General features: G+C 44.5%; 1 protein-coding gene across 1 annotated transcript in view; it reads left to right on the top strand.

The window, feature by feature from the left end:
* Positions 1-1,573: 1,573 nt before the first annotated feature.
* LOC121709441 (transcription factor COE1-A-like) overlaps positions 1,574-16,382 on the top strand; it is a 140,233-nt gene continuing 125,424 nt past the window's right edge. Inside the window, 5 exon segments of the mRNA XM_042092845.1 lie at positions 1,574-2,283; positions 2,883-3,039; positions 4,030-4,093; positions 5,737-5,792; positions 14,211-14,284. Coding sequence (XP_041948779.1) covers positions 2,150-2,283; positions 2,883-3,039; positions 4,030-4,093; positions 5,737-5,792; positions 14,211-14,284 — 485 coding nt within the window. The 5' untranslated portion in view covers positions 1,574-2,149.

The following is a 16,382-nucleotide window of genomic DNA, read 5'->3' as shown; positions in this document are numbered from 1 at the left end:
TGTGTTGCCACAGCAACTTTTGTTGTCTTTCCCTGGGGATGAGCAGCAACTTCAGTGGCATTAGTGCAAGCTGCAAGATCATTCAATCCTTTGCATTTTCACAACAATGACATTATCAGTGCACCTACCTTACCAAAATAAGGCTACAGAAAATTGACATATGGATTATGAATGTTGGCATGAATGATAATTTGATAAAATTAAACAAGAGCAAAGTTTGTATTTGTTTTGCAGTGGTGCCTTATCTTATAGGCCTTATCTATAGTGAGATGTGTATTAAATCTGAGACAAACTTCACTGACAGCTACATGTTGGCTGGGGTTACACTGAGAGATGAAGAAGGGACATAGCTGCCTTTCATATTTTGGTATGGCAAACTCTTGTTTTCATGGTTTTGGAGTTAGCAAAGAGAGTGAGACACCCCTACTTTTGCAAATCGTATAAATGTCACTAACCCAAGTGATAGTTTCACTTCTCAGTTCTGATGAAAAACAGGTAGACCTATTTGTTTAAGGAAAATCTTCAGTGTGGGTTTTGAAGGATTCAAGGTCAAGCTGAACATGAAAACGCCCCCTCTGATAACAGTTGTTCAGATTAAGTATGATTACTGTCAAAGCATGTGTTCAAACGCACAGCTCCAGTCTTGTATCCGTTCCGCCAGATAGTGTAACCCTTCGTCGCTTCCGTAGTGGAGCTACGCCGAAAGCATGGTCTAGGCCGGGGCTACAAGATGGGCAAGCGCACCTTACCATCGTGGACCGAGTGTTTAAGGCAGAAGAAATGTTGTCTACATGAATCAGCGAAACCAGCCATATGGTGCATAGACCTGTCGCCAAAGGGCATGTTACAACTGTTTTTATAAAAATGTACATTTATAGGCTATCCAAAGGTCAGTAGTCAGTCAGACTGTCATTTTTCTTTAGTAAATGACACAGGCCTACTGGAGATATTTAGACTGCTATAGTGCACAGAGATTATAGTTTGTGTATTAAGTCGATGTTGACATATCCTAAACAGTTTGTTACACGCATGTCTTCCCATCTTTTTTGGACCAGCAAGTGCGCGTGATCTAGCGCTACTCGCAGCTTCTATCATATGTCCTTCAAGAATAACTTTGAACATGTCATTTCTGAAAGACTTCCCATTAGGCATACATAGGCTACATTTGTCTGGTTGCTTTGTTTAAGCTTGAGATTGGTGGATGCCAAGTAGCTACATGCTATAGTGCATGCAGACTAGTTATCCTGAAAAAAGGGAATCACGTAACCACTGTGTCAACATAGGCTACAAGAGATAAGTTGCTGTCAGTAAAAAGGTTCTCTAAACCCACTTATCTGGACTATCATCACACATCCTGTGATTTGATGTTACTCTGCCGCGGACTGCGTTGTGGGTTAACGAGGAAGGGACTATCTTAAATATGTAATGAGCCTACGGCTATCGTGGTTGGGCGGATCTGACACTGGGCTTGCCTTTGTTCGGGGGCGGCCCGCCTCTCTCAGTCACTCCCTCTCTCCTTTTGGGGGCTATAGTGTGCTTGTGTTTAGTTCGCGCAGATAGTCAAATAGGATTCCTTTGGGAAAGGACACAAATCACTCCCATTTGAACAAGGGGAGCAACACGGGATCAGCACCCACAAGGGTCCTCTTCTTCTTGATTTCCAATTTCTATCTTGTTTCTCTCTGAGAGGGAAACAGGGGGAAGTATACGAAGGAAAAAGGGCATACACAAAAGAGAAAGAAAGAAGAGAAAGAAAACTTGTCAGGGGATGATGACATTTGATCTAACGCTGTCTGAAAGCTCTATTTGATCCTCCTCTTTCTTAAACTGACACTGGAGCTCTCTTTGTAAATCTTCTGAATCCAGAGGGGACATCGGCATAAACCCTCAAGTGAGCTTTTCCTCGTGTGTGCGCTTCGTTTGAATTTTCGTCGGTCTATCGGTCTTATTGACACCTGGATATCCTCTGTTTGCTTGTCTGACATTTTTATAATAACGACAATACGGTATCTCGTGTCAACGAGAACGTCGCTTTATCTATTGTGGTTTGCGCTCTGTATTCTCTCCTTTTTATCGCTGGACAGCAAACACGGGGTTTGAACACTTCTGTTAACCCGCACCGACAGGGAGTGCGAAAGATCCAGTTTTCATGTTTGGAATTCAAGAGAGCATTCAAAGGAGTGGGAATAGCTTGAAAGAAGAGCCTCTCGGATCCGGGATGAACGCTGTTCGGACATGGATGCAAGGTGCCGGGGTGTTGGATGCGAACACGGCCGCTCAGAGGTAAGCCCCAGGCAAGGTCCACCTCTCAGCGCGGCGGCTCCGTAGCGGTGTGTGGACTGCTCAACGCACAATTCCGGCGATGGGGAAAGTCCTTACGGATTTTATGGCACTGCTACTTTAATGATTTTAGCATTTCACTCCCCACACTTCGAAGATGTCCAGTTTCCTGTCAAACTTTTGATATAGCATGTATTGTTTCTTAACAGTTTGCTTCGTGGATGTGCGAAGCGGCTAAACCATAGACTATCTCAGTCAAAAATACGACTCAATTATCAAATTCTGAATAATAAACGACAAAAGACAATTGTTGGATTGTCTAGGCTAATTTTAAATCAAAACGTTTGACGCACGGAACAGGGTGATGGTTAGGCTACTCACCGTGCAGAAATGAGGCTGTGCAAGTTATTCCAACTCTTTTAACCAAATTGGCTAATTTATTTAAAAGCTACTAATCCGCTACTGGAAAGGCAATCTCAGAATCACCGTGTTTGTGCATGGTTAAAGTGTTCTTTTTTTTTAAAGCACAGACATAATCAGTGTTAGATTAACCATGCTTGAGGATGTGTTAACACGAACACTCTTTGCGCATTTGTCCACAGTGGAGTGGGTCTTGCCCGAGCACACTTTGAGAAACAACCGCCCTCAAACCTTCGGAAATCCAACTTCTTCCACTTCGTTTTGGCTCTGTACGACAGGCAAGGACAGCCTGTGGAAATCGAAAGGACATCTTTTGTTGGATTTGTTGAAAAAGACAAGGTAAGGTTTGCGCTGTGTTTCTTCCAAAGGGACCAGTCTAAAACACATACGAATAAAGTTAAGCATATAATGATGAAGGGGAAATATAGTTTTGCCAACACTCCGAATTTACCAACATACTTTCCTTCTGGTTCTCGTAGAATAACTGACTTCGCCAAAATCTAATTAACATTATTTGCAATAGGCTAACAATGCCGGTAAACAAAAAAAAAAAAAAAACATCAGCCACGTCAATACACTATTTTTAATCACCGTTGTAAATCTGTGTGTAATTATAATTATAGCAATAATATAATTTACTATCTTAGCCAACAATAACAATAGTGCAAAAATATAGACCATATTATAACAGTAATAATAGTAGCCAAAGCACATTTAATTTTCTTAATTCACTCAGTATACAGTGTAGTTTTTATGATAAGTGTTGACAAATGCATTTTATTTTATAGGGTTTTATTTTCATAGCCTATTTATCAGTGCCCGAAATTATTTGAAAGCAGGAGAGGTTCTCAGTAGCCTACCAATGTATTGCTCTCCAAAACGTTTCAGAACAAGGCATGTGTTGACACTTAAATTGCAAGGAAAGCTTTAGCTCTGCCCGTGTTTGTTTTTCGATGTGTTACAGGGAAAATTTAATAATGTTTATTGCTAAACATTCCCACCGCTCCACTTAGCCATAGCACGACCTTTCATACTACATTAGTTCTATTTATGTCCCAACCACATTTTCCTTAAAAGCAATAAATCAACATACATTTTGTATCGCCGATTACAGTAAGATTATTAAGTAAAAACATTCAAATTTTCTCTTTTTGATTTAAGTTGGATAAAAGATAATAATGAAATGTCCACAACTGAAAGAGCGCCATATAGCCTGATCATTAAATTATTTGTCAGCAACTGTAAATTAGGTTTGTTCTATCAACAAACTTTTCACTCTTACATCCTGGTACAATGTTCTAACCGTTACACTGTCGTTGTCCCGACTAGGAATGCTCCGGAGAAAAGACAAACAACGGGATTCATTACAGACTCCAACTTCTTTACAGCAATGGTGAGTTGCATTATCTCTCTACTTGGCTGCTCCATTTACGCACGCCGTGGCTGCAGGAAACGGGCGCTAACCAACATAATTTGCATTCGATTCTCTGAAAATACATACGCCGCACCTGGTGGCCTACACCAAATATACTTGTCAAACCTTATTCTAGAATATGAGCAAAATGATACCTTTGGAAAAAACAATTGCCTGCAATCAGATATTTAAATGTGATGAGCTATTTTGTGAAAATAAACTTAGCATAAAAGGTGTAATCTATTTAAAATCATTATACAGTAGCCTAAATACACTCAGCATTATTTTATTATTTTCGAGATAAATAATTCCTCTAGGTATTTGACCGATTGCACATAGTCTATCCACTAAAGCGTTGGAAACAATAATTTCCCACGTGTCTATATCAATTAGGCCGACGCAGATTATTTGCTGTAACTGAATAGGCCTAGCCTACCAGACATGAACAGGTTTTTTGCACATTTTTTTCCTATCAGAATATTCACCCTAATGTGTGTAAATGTAAGCAACATAACTACAGTCCTTGACTGGAACTGACGGCCTGTCCATCACTGGTTCAATCAGCGGGTCAATTATCCTGTTACGTGCTATTTGTCTCCGTGCGTGTTAGTTTAAGGATCGTTTCATAACGGGTCGCCTGTTGGCTAAATGGGAAAGCAGGCAGGCCTCGAACAGGCTGTGCATAGCCAGTCCACATCAGCTGAGCCTTTAAAATCTCTTATCCGGTTGGTTTCTTGATAAGTCAAGACTAGTTATAGCGCAGGCTCCTCGGTATCTTCGAGAAATTATTATAAATTGTTGTGGGTATGTGATGTAACGTTGAGCGGCAGCTCAAGCAATAGACACGTTAGACAATAGTTTGTCTAAAACGACACACGTTTTAGACAAACGTGACAATTTTTTGCAATTGCATTTTTTATTCCAGAATAATTGTTTTTATTATTGCAGTTATGGAAATTTTAATTATCTCCTGTCTTTCAAACAGACTAGCCAACAACGGGTTGGTAAATATTATTTCAACTGTTTAGACAAAAATGAAAAGTGTCTTTCTGAGATTCATTAGGTACATGATTTTGAAAATTCGGCAGCTGCATGTTGGGTTGTCTGTGCACATGCTCAGATTGCAATACAGTGGCAACAGTATGAAATGGATTGCTTTGGTAAAACAGTCTCAGCTATTTTTAGCTGATGGCTGGCTAAAAAAATGAGTTGAAATGCCATGGGATGAGGAGACTATTGAAGCAAGCTGCATGAAGCATAATGGTTTGTCACTGATATTCTTCTTGGAGGAGGGATTTGTTGAGAGTTTTTGAACAGAAGAAGAGGTGTGTATGTGTGTGTGTGTGTGTGTGTGTGTGTGTGTGTGTGTGTGTGTGTGTGTGTGTGTGTGTGTATGTGTGTGTGTATGTGTGTGTGTGTGTGTGTGTGTGTGTGTGTGTGTGTGTGTGTGTGCGTGCGCGCGCGCGCGCGAGCATGTAGGCCTGTGTGTGCGTGACAGTGTGTGACTGTGAGTGTTTATGACTATGGGGAATCTGATTGAGCCATGAGAATAGTCCTTACTGACTTTGTCATCTGGTCCCCTCTCTCATTGTCTCTCCCCCTCCGTCTTCTGCCCTCCACAGGCATCAGAACAGAACAGGATTTTTATGTGCGGCTTATTGACTCCATGACCAAGCAGGTAAGTTGCTACTTCCCTCTTTTTGTCCACTGGCTACACAAGGGTTGTGAAGACTGTGGTTGAAGATTATGCACTAGGACAGAGAAAGATAAAAGAAGAGAGAGAGTATAGCTGTGATTATGTATCTTTGTCTGCAAGCATGTGTGTGTGTGTGTGTGTGTGTGTGTGTGTGTGTGTTTGTGTGTGTGTGTGTGTGTGGGAACATACGTGGGTCTGTTTGGGTTACCGAGTGCATTTACAAACTTTGCTGTGGCCAGAGTAGCCTTCAGAGATGACCCTATGCTTTGGGATCGTATCCCCTTTTTTTGAGCGAGGAGCAGCTGACCCGCTGCGGGGCCGTGGAGTTGTTTTGGCCTGTGCTGTATGCGGTATGCGAGTGTGTGTGTGTGTGCTTGTGTGTGTGTGTGCGTGTAGCAGTGAGAGTGTGACCCTCATGACCGCCCTAAGGCTTTGTTTTTTTCTCTGATGTTTTATTTTTATTTTTCGTTGGTTGCTTTTTCTTTGGGCTTCTTAAAATGGACAAATAAAACAACAGAATTACTGAATGCGAGGCCATCCACACCCCTGTGCAGGAAATAAGCTCGAATCAGGAGAGGGAAAAAAGAAACAATTTAAAAGCAGATTCCCTCGTGCAGGATGTTGCGGATGTTGTCTGTTTCCGTCACTTGAGCCTCGTTTTGGAGGCAGCGAGAGGGGGAAAAAAACACCCTGCATATTTCATGCTTGGCTTCACCTCCCTTAAATGTGTATCACTCGAGAGTGGTTTATAGCAGGTAAAAACAGCTCCATTAGTGTAGTCTGTTTCCTGATGAGAGAGAACTTTATGAGGATGATGGGTTGGATGGAGGTGTGTGTGTGTGTGTGTGTGTGTGTGTGTGTGTGTGTGTGTGTGTGTGTGTGTGTATGAGCGAGTGACTGGGAGAGAGAGAGAGAGAGAGAGAGAGAAAGAGAGAGAGAGAGAGAGCGTGTAAGCTAGTAAAGAGGTGTGTGTTTATGTGCGCAAGATGTGTGTGTGAGAGAATAAGGTTATTTTATCATCTTATCAATAATAAGATGTGAGAAAATATGTACGTTTGTCGGTATGTGTGTGTGTGTGTGTGTGTGTGTGTGTGTGTGTGTGTGTGTGTGTGTGTGTGTGTGTGTGTGTGTGTGTTTTGGGGGGGGGGGGGGGGGCAGGTCGAGATGAGCTCATTAACCAGTGCTTTGTGATGGCGCGCGACGCTGTGCACAGACACGGACCTCACACGGCGGATCGTAGCACTTCACGTGCCACTCTCGCTCTCGCACCTGTGGGGTCCCACGGACGCCTTTCGCACGTGGAGGCACGTTACGCCCACCCACCCCACCACCCCTCCCGTGGCTGCCAGGTTGACGGTGTGAGTCTGTCAGCTTCACGGCGAGCCAATAAGCCCAGACTCACACGTCTCGTTCCTCGGTGTGTGGCAGTGCTCCTGCGCGCGGCTAATTCCACCCTCGCTAACAGCCACGTCCACTGAGTCATCTTCACAGTACAAGTGAGGATTTTAAAAAAGAAAAATCATCCATAAAAATGTTTTGACAGGTCTTCTTCGACAGTAATCTTGAGCTAGAAATAATGACGCAAGCAAAAAATGAATTTGACTAGAATGGGTGTTTTTTTCCCCCTTTCTTCTCTGCTGAGAGATATAGAAACTCCAAGGTGTAGAGGCGGCTTGTACAGAGTTATCCCACAAAATCTCCTAATGGCTACTTGTAGTATTGGGTGAAAGATTTATGACCCTTACTAGGCTAGGTACATTCTCGGAGGCTGGCGTGTGTGTGTCTTTGATATCCTGAAATAAATGCTGTAGCCTGTAGAGCTGGCTACACTTAAGCTCCAGGCTTTGGATGTTGGATATGTCTTTTTTTTCACCCTCGCCGCTGAGTAGCCACCACCGTGGGACTCGGCCAACCCATGCTGCCGCAACAAGAGACGTGGACTTTTTAATGCCTCTGCCGTTTTTTTTAATTTATTTTTTTTCGTTTTTCCCAGAATTGGAATAGGAAATGGAACCTGGGCCCCTGGTTCCTCGAGCTGTTCTGTGTGATGATGTCTTGAATTGTAGGCTTCTAGATTCCAAAGTGGAGCTGACAGCAGGCGTGATGATTGTGGCCCTCGTACCTTCCAAGATTTTTTTTCCCCTCTCTCTTTTTTTAAAGTTCCTCTCAGGGGATTCTCATTTAAGGTTTCTTCAGATGTTCTCTGTCCATGTGTCTTAACTTGGGAACTATTTGGGAATTCTGTGATTTATTCATTATCATAATTCTTTAAATAATAGAAAAACCCCACCTCAGCTGTGATTGTTGGGGAGTTCACTACTCCTTTTTTCTCTCGCTGGAAAAGCCGTTGCGTGCCGAACTAACTAGCTTCACAGATGAATCGGCTGCAGCGAGCCGCTGGCTCTCCTCGCGGCTGCGGTCGTGGAGGTGGTCAGGCCCGGCCTCGCCGACGATCAAGTGTGGTCGCTGTTGGTCGACAGTAGCTCCTGGAGGCTGCGAAACAGCCGTCGCAGTTGCTCACCGCAGCAGATGTGGCCCCCTCCTTGTAGGACGACGTGCCGTTCCGAAATCCCCCACGGAGCGACGTGATGATTACATCGCAAACAAGACCACATATATATTTAGGCTCACTGAAATGGCATGGCGATAGTGTTACACGTCGAAATGTGTAGTAGAGCACTTTGTTATGGTTACAGTAAATAATACAGGGGTTAGTCATACTGTTATGCTCTCTGTTGTGGTGTTTAAGCTGCCATCAGAGTAGCTCCGTAGTCATTTTCATGGGCTAATCTGTTATAGTAAAGGCAGCTACCTGTCTGCTTTATTATAATGCGCCACAGGCTCCGAGCACGTCGGAGCTGCCACACGATTGCCAAACTGAGTCTTAATAGTGATAAATCAACTTGCATTATGAAGAGAAGTATTTACCGGCTGACTGGGCAATGAATAGCTCACCCCCAAGAAGAAGATGTAAATAGGCTGACAGACTGATGGGCGCTCTGATAGCGAGGGAGGGAAGAGAGGAGACAGATACAGAGAGAGCGCGGCCCCAGGGCACCAGGCTTTGGAGCTGGTTCACTGATCATCCGCCCGCTCTCTGATAAAGCTGATGGACACTTCCCTGCTTACCTACCAGCCTCTCTCTCTCTCTCTCTCTCTCTCTCTTTCTCTATCTTTCTCTCTCTCTCTCTCTCTCTCTCTCTTTCTCTATCTTTCTCTCTCTCTCTCTTTCTCTCTCTCTCTCTCTCTCTCTATCTTTCTCTCTCTCTCTCTCTCTCTCTCTCTGTCTCTGTCTCTGCCTCCGTCTTTTCTTCTCCCTTTCTCGTGCTCCCTGTCTTCACTTTCTTTTAACATACAGCCAGGTTTCACTCTGTAGCAGTGGATGTAAAGCGTGTGATGTGTGTGTGATTGTGTGAGTGTGTGTGTGTGTGTGTGTGTCTGCACAGATTGTTTGGGGGGCAGTGATTGTAAAAGGGGAAATGCTCTAAGAATACGGCACCTCGTTTTAGAAAGTCGCACCGCCGCCCAGGAAGAAAGGAAGCCGTGCTCCTGTCACGGGCGCTAACAAATGATGCTAACGGAGGAAGAAGGGTGCCCCCCCATGTCTTTATAGCGACTTGTTTACAAGCCTTACATTTCAGCCGTCACATCAAAGGCGCCCAGGCAAACGGAGAATGAGATTTGAAAAGTGTTCTCGGGGAGATGAAATATGTATTAAAAGGCAGATGAATGCTACATGCTTATTTATGCACCCCTGTGCTTGCTTTGGATGAGGCTTTAGCTAGCTGGGTATATTGGGCATGTGTGACACAAACACTGTGATAGCATACCTTGTTTTTTGAGGGCTGGGCTGATTTTTGTCTATGTGTGTATGTGTCTGTGTGTGTGTGTGTGTTTGTGTGTGTTTGTGTGTGTGCTCTACGAAAGGGTGGTTGTTGGATTCGGTTGGAAGGCCGCAGGAAATGTTTTTTTTCCCTCTCTTCACATTTCAGATGATTAAGAAAAGTAGCCATTTTTATTTATTTTCCCCTCCTGAGAAAACTCACACTGTAAACCAATGCTTATCGCGTTATTAAAACGTTGGCTATCAAGAGCCCGCTGACAAAATATTTGGTAACCAAATACTTGAGCTGCATAAACCAAACAGACAAAGGGGTGTATTAATCTCCTGTATGGGACATTTCCTGTAGTCTGGGGGCTGATAGTGCGCACTCAGGATCAGGTCGAACTAATTTGTCAGTGTTGAGGACCGTGCGAGAGGAGAGAGTGACTGTTCAGTCTCCTTCAGCACTGTTCCTCAGGAGCGGACCGGTGGTGTCACTTTGCAATTTCATTTTTTTCCCCATTTAAGTTGAAAAAGTAGGGGAGGGGAAAAAAAGTGGGTTTATTAGAAGTGAGGTCAGGTTTGTTCTCTCGTGCTATCTTTTTTTTCTTATGAATTTGTTTTACATTACCTTTGCTTTTGCATGTCCTTTTTCGTTGTTTCTAGTCATTTTGTATTTGTGCTTTCTCACTCTGAAACACGTTGTAAACGCGCATGGAAATTTCCACGCGCTGGGAGTTTCTGTTCAAATGAACTTCACTCCACTCCCATCCCATGTGAGCCGTTCTGGAAAGATTTATAAAATGTAAGACGCCAAAATATGGATGAGAATCAATGGGGAGAAAAAGATGCCAATGATATGTGGTGATATTGATGGAAAACAATTCAGCTGGCAAACCTTACATGCTCGAAAAACTTGTAGTTTTATTTCTTTTCCCCCCCTTGAGGCACTGCCATTAAAGCCACACCAAGTGATTTCATTCCTGAATTACATCAGGGCATTAATAATAAACTCGTAGCTCTCGTCCGCCCGCCTGTGCCGTGAAGACAGCGTTGTTCTGGAGGAGGATGGAGTGCGAGGCCTAGTTGTGCACGAGAGCTAAGATAGATAAGGGCTACGAGCGCCAGCGCCAGCATGAGTGTGGTGCAGGAAGCAGGGCTCTCTCTCCAGACTCCTGCCTGCCAGCGGTGATGCATGTTGGGCACATTTAGAAGACCTTGGCCCTCATTCCCTCAAAGTGAAAACAAAAACCCCACGGAACAAATGTCCGGGGGCAACGCCAGCCACAGCATTGGCAATAAAGGTATCATTTTTCCAAGGGGGGTGGGGGGGGGGGGGGGGGGCTTTTGTACGGACAAAGTACATTTGAAAGGCACCAAACAATAGTGAGGTTTCGTGCCTTTGTCCGGTTACATTGAGAGTATCGTCCGATTATTGTGCTCAGCGGTGATTATAAGGTGGAGCATCTGTGGTGACTGACTGAATGTTACTTACGGGGACAGTCTCTGTGGCTCTGCTCCCAGTCTTTAATAAGAGTCCACAATGACAGCCGATCTTTGAGCGATGTGACTCCTTAGTTTGTAGATCTATTCACTGGCATAGCAGGTGAACTAGCCTGATGACAACGGCTGGACTGGTGACAGTCCGAGTGAGAGGGAGGGGGGAGACTACAGGTAGGGTGGAGTTGAGACAACGCCTCGTTGGACTGGCATTGATGGTGCCCGTGTGCCAAGTCTTTGCACGTTGATGGGAAAATAAAGACACTTGCCAACGTTGGAGGACGCGACACAAAAAAAAGCAGAAACAGAAAGCAAACATGGCGTTTTGTGTTGGGGAGGGTGAGAGCAAAGCTGGGAAATTTGGGAATATATGGGCGTTGGAGCCAGATGGCGTGCCATGATCCAGTCTGGCATCCCAACTGCTCTCCGCACCATCTCCAAATGCCCCCCCACCAAAACCGAACTACCCCGTTTACCTTCCCTTCCACCCCCCCACCCCCTCCCACCCCCTCCCTCCTCCCTTATTTTGCTGCCACAGCACGACACGCATGCTTGTTCTGCAGCCTTACACACTAGAGTAGGTAGATGCCGAACATGCACAAACTCTGATGCCCCGTCTCCCCTTCAAGACACACACACGCTTGCACATAAACACACACACACACATACACACACACACACACACACACACACACACACACACACACACACCAGCCTCACCATGACAGGCATCCAGAGGAAGAGCAGAGAGCCACTCAAGCTTTCCCTTCCCACTTCTGAAACAACTGAGAAGGAAAACGAGGAGAGAGAGAGAGAGAGAGAGAGAGAGAGAGAGAGAGAGAGAGAGAGAGAGAGAGAAAAGACACAGAGAGACCAAGAGAAAGAGAGAGGGGACGGGGGTATTGAGTGAGAGGCATAGAGAGAGGGATATAAAGAGAGAGAGAGGCTTAGAGCGAGTGTGGCAGAGGGGAGGAGAGGAAAAGAGCCTGAGAAAAGCACAAGCTTTCCAGTATTTCTGAGATCCTCCACAGCATGAGTCATGAATATTTAAGTCCTGAGAAGAAGGGTGGAGATACAATGCTCTGAACCCAGGAAAAATATGATGGCATCCCCCCTCTGACAGTGCCTCATGTAAAGGAAAAAAAGGAGAAAAACAGAAAAACCTCACACGTCCAAGTGTAGGAGAAGTGTTTTCATCATTTTTATGCAATGAATCAAACATTCCTCCTCTGACATTTCCACACTCCAACCTCGGCATGACACACATGTGGCCTATTAGTCCTGCCTCCATTTCCCATCACCCCCCCCTCTCTCTTTCTCCTTCTCTCTCTCCCTCTCCCTCTCTCTATACCCCCATCTCTATCTATCTCCCCCTCCCCTATTTCTCTCCTTCTCTCTCTCTCTCTCTCTGTCTCTCTCTCTGCTTGGTGTAATAATCTGTCAGCTCAGAGTTACAAGCGCTGTAATAACATTGTAATGACTCTTGTAAACTAGTGTTAAACTTCACATAGTGGGTTTTTTTTAATGTCACCTTCCATTTATTCTAATTAAGATTCAGCCAACAATGACCAGGGCTGATGAGCTGTAATCGCAACGCATAAGCAGGCGGATCCTGTGAATATGTCCAGTGAATGCAATTTAATCGGTTCAAGTCGAAAGCCACACAAACTGCTGGACAAGACCCCCTGTCTCTTTTCTCTGCAACTGCTAGGTGAATGAGCAATTAAAACCCTATTCCTCAGCCACATTAGCCTATGGCATTGCCAGCTAAAGGCCATCAGGATGCCTGTCAGTGAATGGGTTGAGGTTTTGTTGCAAGATGGACTGTTACTTTACGATACACCACACCTCAGCCCATCTGGTAATTGCAAAGCAGAACAGAGCACATGGCACAGCACAGCATGGGACAGTAGAGCCTGCAACAGTGTAGCTCCCATGTCACTGCACTGTACTCTCTTCTGCTTTGTTTTGAAATGTTGCCCCATGCTTATGTAAGTGGCCTGCAGCGTTGCACTGTTGAGCTCTGCTCTGCTCTGCTCTGCTCTGGGCTGCTCTGCTCTGCTCTGCTCTGGGCTGCTCTGCTCTGCTCTGCTCTGGGCTGCTCTGCTCTGCTCTGCTCTGGGCTGCTCTGCTCTGCTCTGCTCTGCTCTGGGCTGCTCTGCTCTGCTCTGCTCTGCTCTGGGCTGTGGCTGGGCTGGGCTGGGCTGTGGCTGTCGGGAGGCAGGGCCCCGGATGCGGCGTTCCTGGCCAGCAACACACACACACACTGGCCCCGTCCCACCGATTTCCCACGACACACACTGCTATTCATCACACATCCCCCAGGCCAGAGGCAGTAAATGGGCTGCTCTGTGTGTGTGTGTGTGTGTGTGTGTGTGTGTGTGTGTGTGTGTGTGTGTGTGTGTGTGTGTGTGTGAGAGAGAGAGATATATAAAGTATTTGTATGCATTTAGAGAGAGAAAATCAGAAACCTATAGAGAGATCAAGAGTTGGGTTGGTTGGGAGGGATTGTTGCTGTTTATGTATGTATACATGTTTATGTATGTATGCATGTATGTATGTATGCATGTATGTATATCGATACACAGATAGCTATGTCAAGTGCCTTACTACACATATAAAAAAAATTGTCAGAAATCCAATAGTGAACCAAGTTACACGTCTTGTCAAATATGTACCATTTGTTTACTGCAAAAGTAGAAATTATTGACTGTGTTGATGCAAATGCAGTATCCAGCTGTTCCCAACAGTAATCACAAAACTGCCCAGCCAACTTCCCTCAGTCACACATTAAACAAGGCAAATGTGTTATTTAATGATGTCATGAAGCCATTAGCTGGAGGCTTACAATCAAATAAATGATTATATATTTCCACAAATGTAGGCAATTATGGCAGTATTGAGTAATTGGTCCAAAACTAATTTCACCCTGCTGTTTCAACTGTTATGTCTGAAACATAACAGATTTTTCAAATGAACCATGTCATGCTGACTGTATTAACACCAATGAAAACACCATGAGGACATGAGGACAAAGTATGAGATCTAATGTGTGTGTTTTCAATGTGTTTGCATAGGCAATCATCTATGAAGGTCAGGACAAGAACCCCGAGATGTGTCGAGTGCTGCTCACACACGAGATCATGTGCAGGTGAGAGGCAGCTCTTTCTCTCATACACCGAATCTCTTCCTGGTATTTCCCACAATGCCACAGCAGTGTTTCCCACAGAGTTGAATTCTATTTGTGGTGGCAGGTTTGCAGAATTAACTTGAATGCAACAGTTTTTAACAAATCAGCGCAGCATGGTTATGATGCTAACCAGATTTAAGCACAATTTAGTACAACCTGGAAAATCATTGTGTGGTGGTCAATGTTGATATTGTGGAAACACTGCACAGTCTACCCATGATCCTCTGCTCTTCTGCTGTACGTGTTCTCTGTACTACTCACAATACCCTGCTCTGTTGTTATGTGAGTTCTCTGTGTTACAAATCGTACTAGGCTCCTCTATTTCAAGCATTTCCTGCTCTGCCCATAATGTTGTTTTATCTGTTCTCAGTACCCAACATGCTTTGCTAGTTTTTTCCGGAATTATGTTTGTGTATCATAGCGAGGCATCTTAAGGGGAAGTGAAATTGGCTGAAATTTGCGCTAAGCAGGTCAACCCCCCTTTAATCCTCTGGTGAACAAGAAGGGGGGGGGGCAGTATAAAACAGCAATAGAGGAGGACCGTGGGCTCTCCTATCAAAAAGTGTGTTTTAAATTAAAATCCAAAGATGAATTTGTTTTAAAACTAGGTTGTGATGATAGACTCAGGCCTATTTTTAGAAGCATTTTAACTGCCCCCACCCTTCCCAGCTCCTGCCTCCCCACGCCAACCCCCTTAAATATATCCTGCTGATCCCTGGTTAATTAGGACAAGCAGAAAGTCATTACTCAATTTGAATTTTCCTTTTCGTCTGGTTACAAATGTGCCTGGCCTTGCACACTGACTATGAAATATATGCAAGGGCTTCGCCAGTCACATGGATGCTACACGCTCAACTTTAAGACACACAATTCCTTGCACACACTTAGACACACCGTCTCACATAAGCACACATTTGCATAGACTCAGATGCGTGCCTGTGCACACATGTGCTACACGAGGTTGCCTACACACATTTTCTCTATTTGTACACAGAATATTCCTTCACCATGCTAGCCGATTATGAGAAATTGATTATTATGATTAATTTAAATGGTAATATGAAAACGTATTACACCATATAAGCTACATATCCCTTTACCAATGGACTGTGTTTACTAAAACCATAAAGCTCAACAGACAGACTTAGAGAAGGATTTCTCTTTTTGGAGCCTCAGACAACCGATGATTATTTAACACTTTCGCCCACACACACACCCCCACACACACACACATATACACGCAAACACAGGATAGATACGTGCTGAATCGACAATGGGGGGGGGGGGGGTATGTATCTTTGGGTGACTGTGAGTGTAGGGGTGTAGGTGGTGGTGTGGGGGGGTTGGGGGGGGCGATTCAAACGCAGCCTCAATTATAAGCAGAAAATGAGTCTGTTCTCCATTAATCAGTGGCACTAATTGCCACACACTACCACCAGCCATATGGTGCCACGCCAGCTTGTAGGCGCGGGACAGAAGTGCTTAGTCCTTTAATTTCACAAAATGACAAAAACCGAGGGAGAAGGGGAAGGACTTCTCCCACAAACACACACACTCCTGAAAAATAATGGGGGAAAAAAGTGTTATTGCATTTTTTTTTATTGTGGATAGTCTATATACGTGGTCTGCATTTGAGGGAGGATTAATCTGTATCATTAAAATGATCTGGGGTTGCGGAGTTCAACGGCAGCCATGTTCTTGAGCAGCAGAGGAGCATCTATATGCTGTTAATTACGTGAAGGCGATTTAGATTTAATTTCTTCAAAAAAGGAGCCGCACCAGGAAGGAAGCATGGAGATTAAAGATCTGATTTCCTCTCTGCATGTCCTACGGGACGGTCTTGAAGTTGACAGGAAAGGGAGGGGGGGGTCGGTAAATCCCCCTCAGCCCCCTCCATACACACAGGCCTGTTACAGGCATGTACCATGTACTAATTAGCATACTTTGTGTGATGGTGGAGGTGGACTTAGTGTGTGTGAGAGTGTGTTTGAGTGTGTTTGTGTGTGTGTGTGTGTGTGCGTTTGAAGGAGAGGCAAGGGGGATAGGGAGGGAGTAGAGA

Source organism: Alosa sapidissima, chromosome 5, assembly GCF_018492685.1.
Source record: "Alosa sapidissima isolate fAloSap1 chromosome 5, fAloSap1.pri, whole genome shotgun sequence".
Classification (NCBI taxonomy): Eukaryota; Metazoa; Chordata; class Actinopteri; order Clupeiformes; family Clupeidae; genus Alosa; species Alosa sapidissima.
Note: the sequence above shows the minus strand (reverse complement) of the source record. Positions and strands in the feature narration are given on the sequence as shown.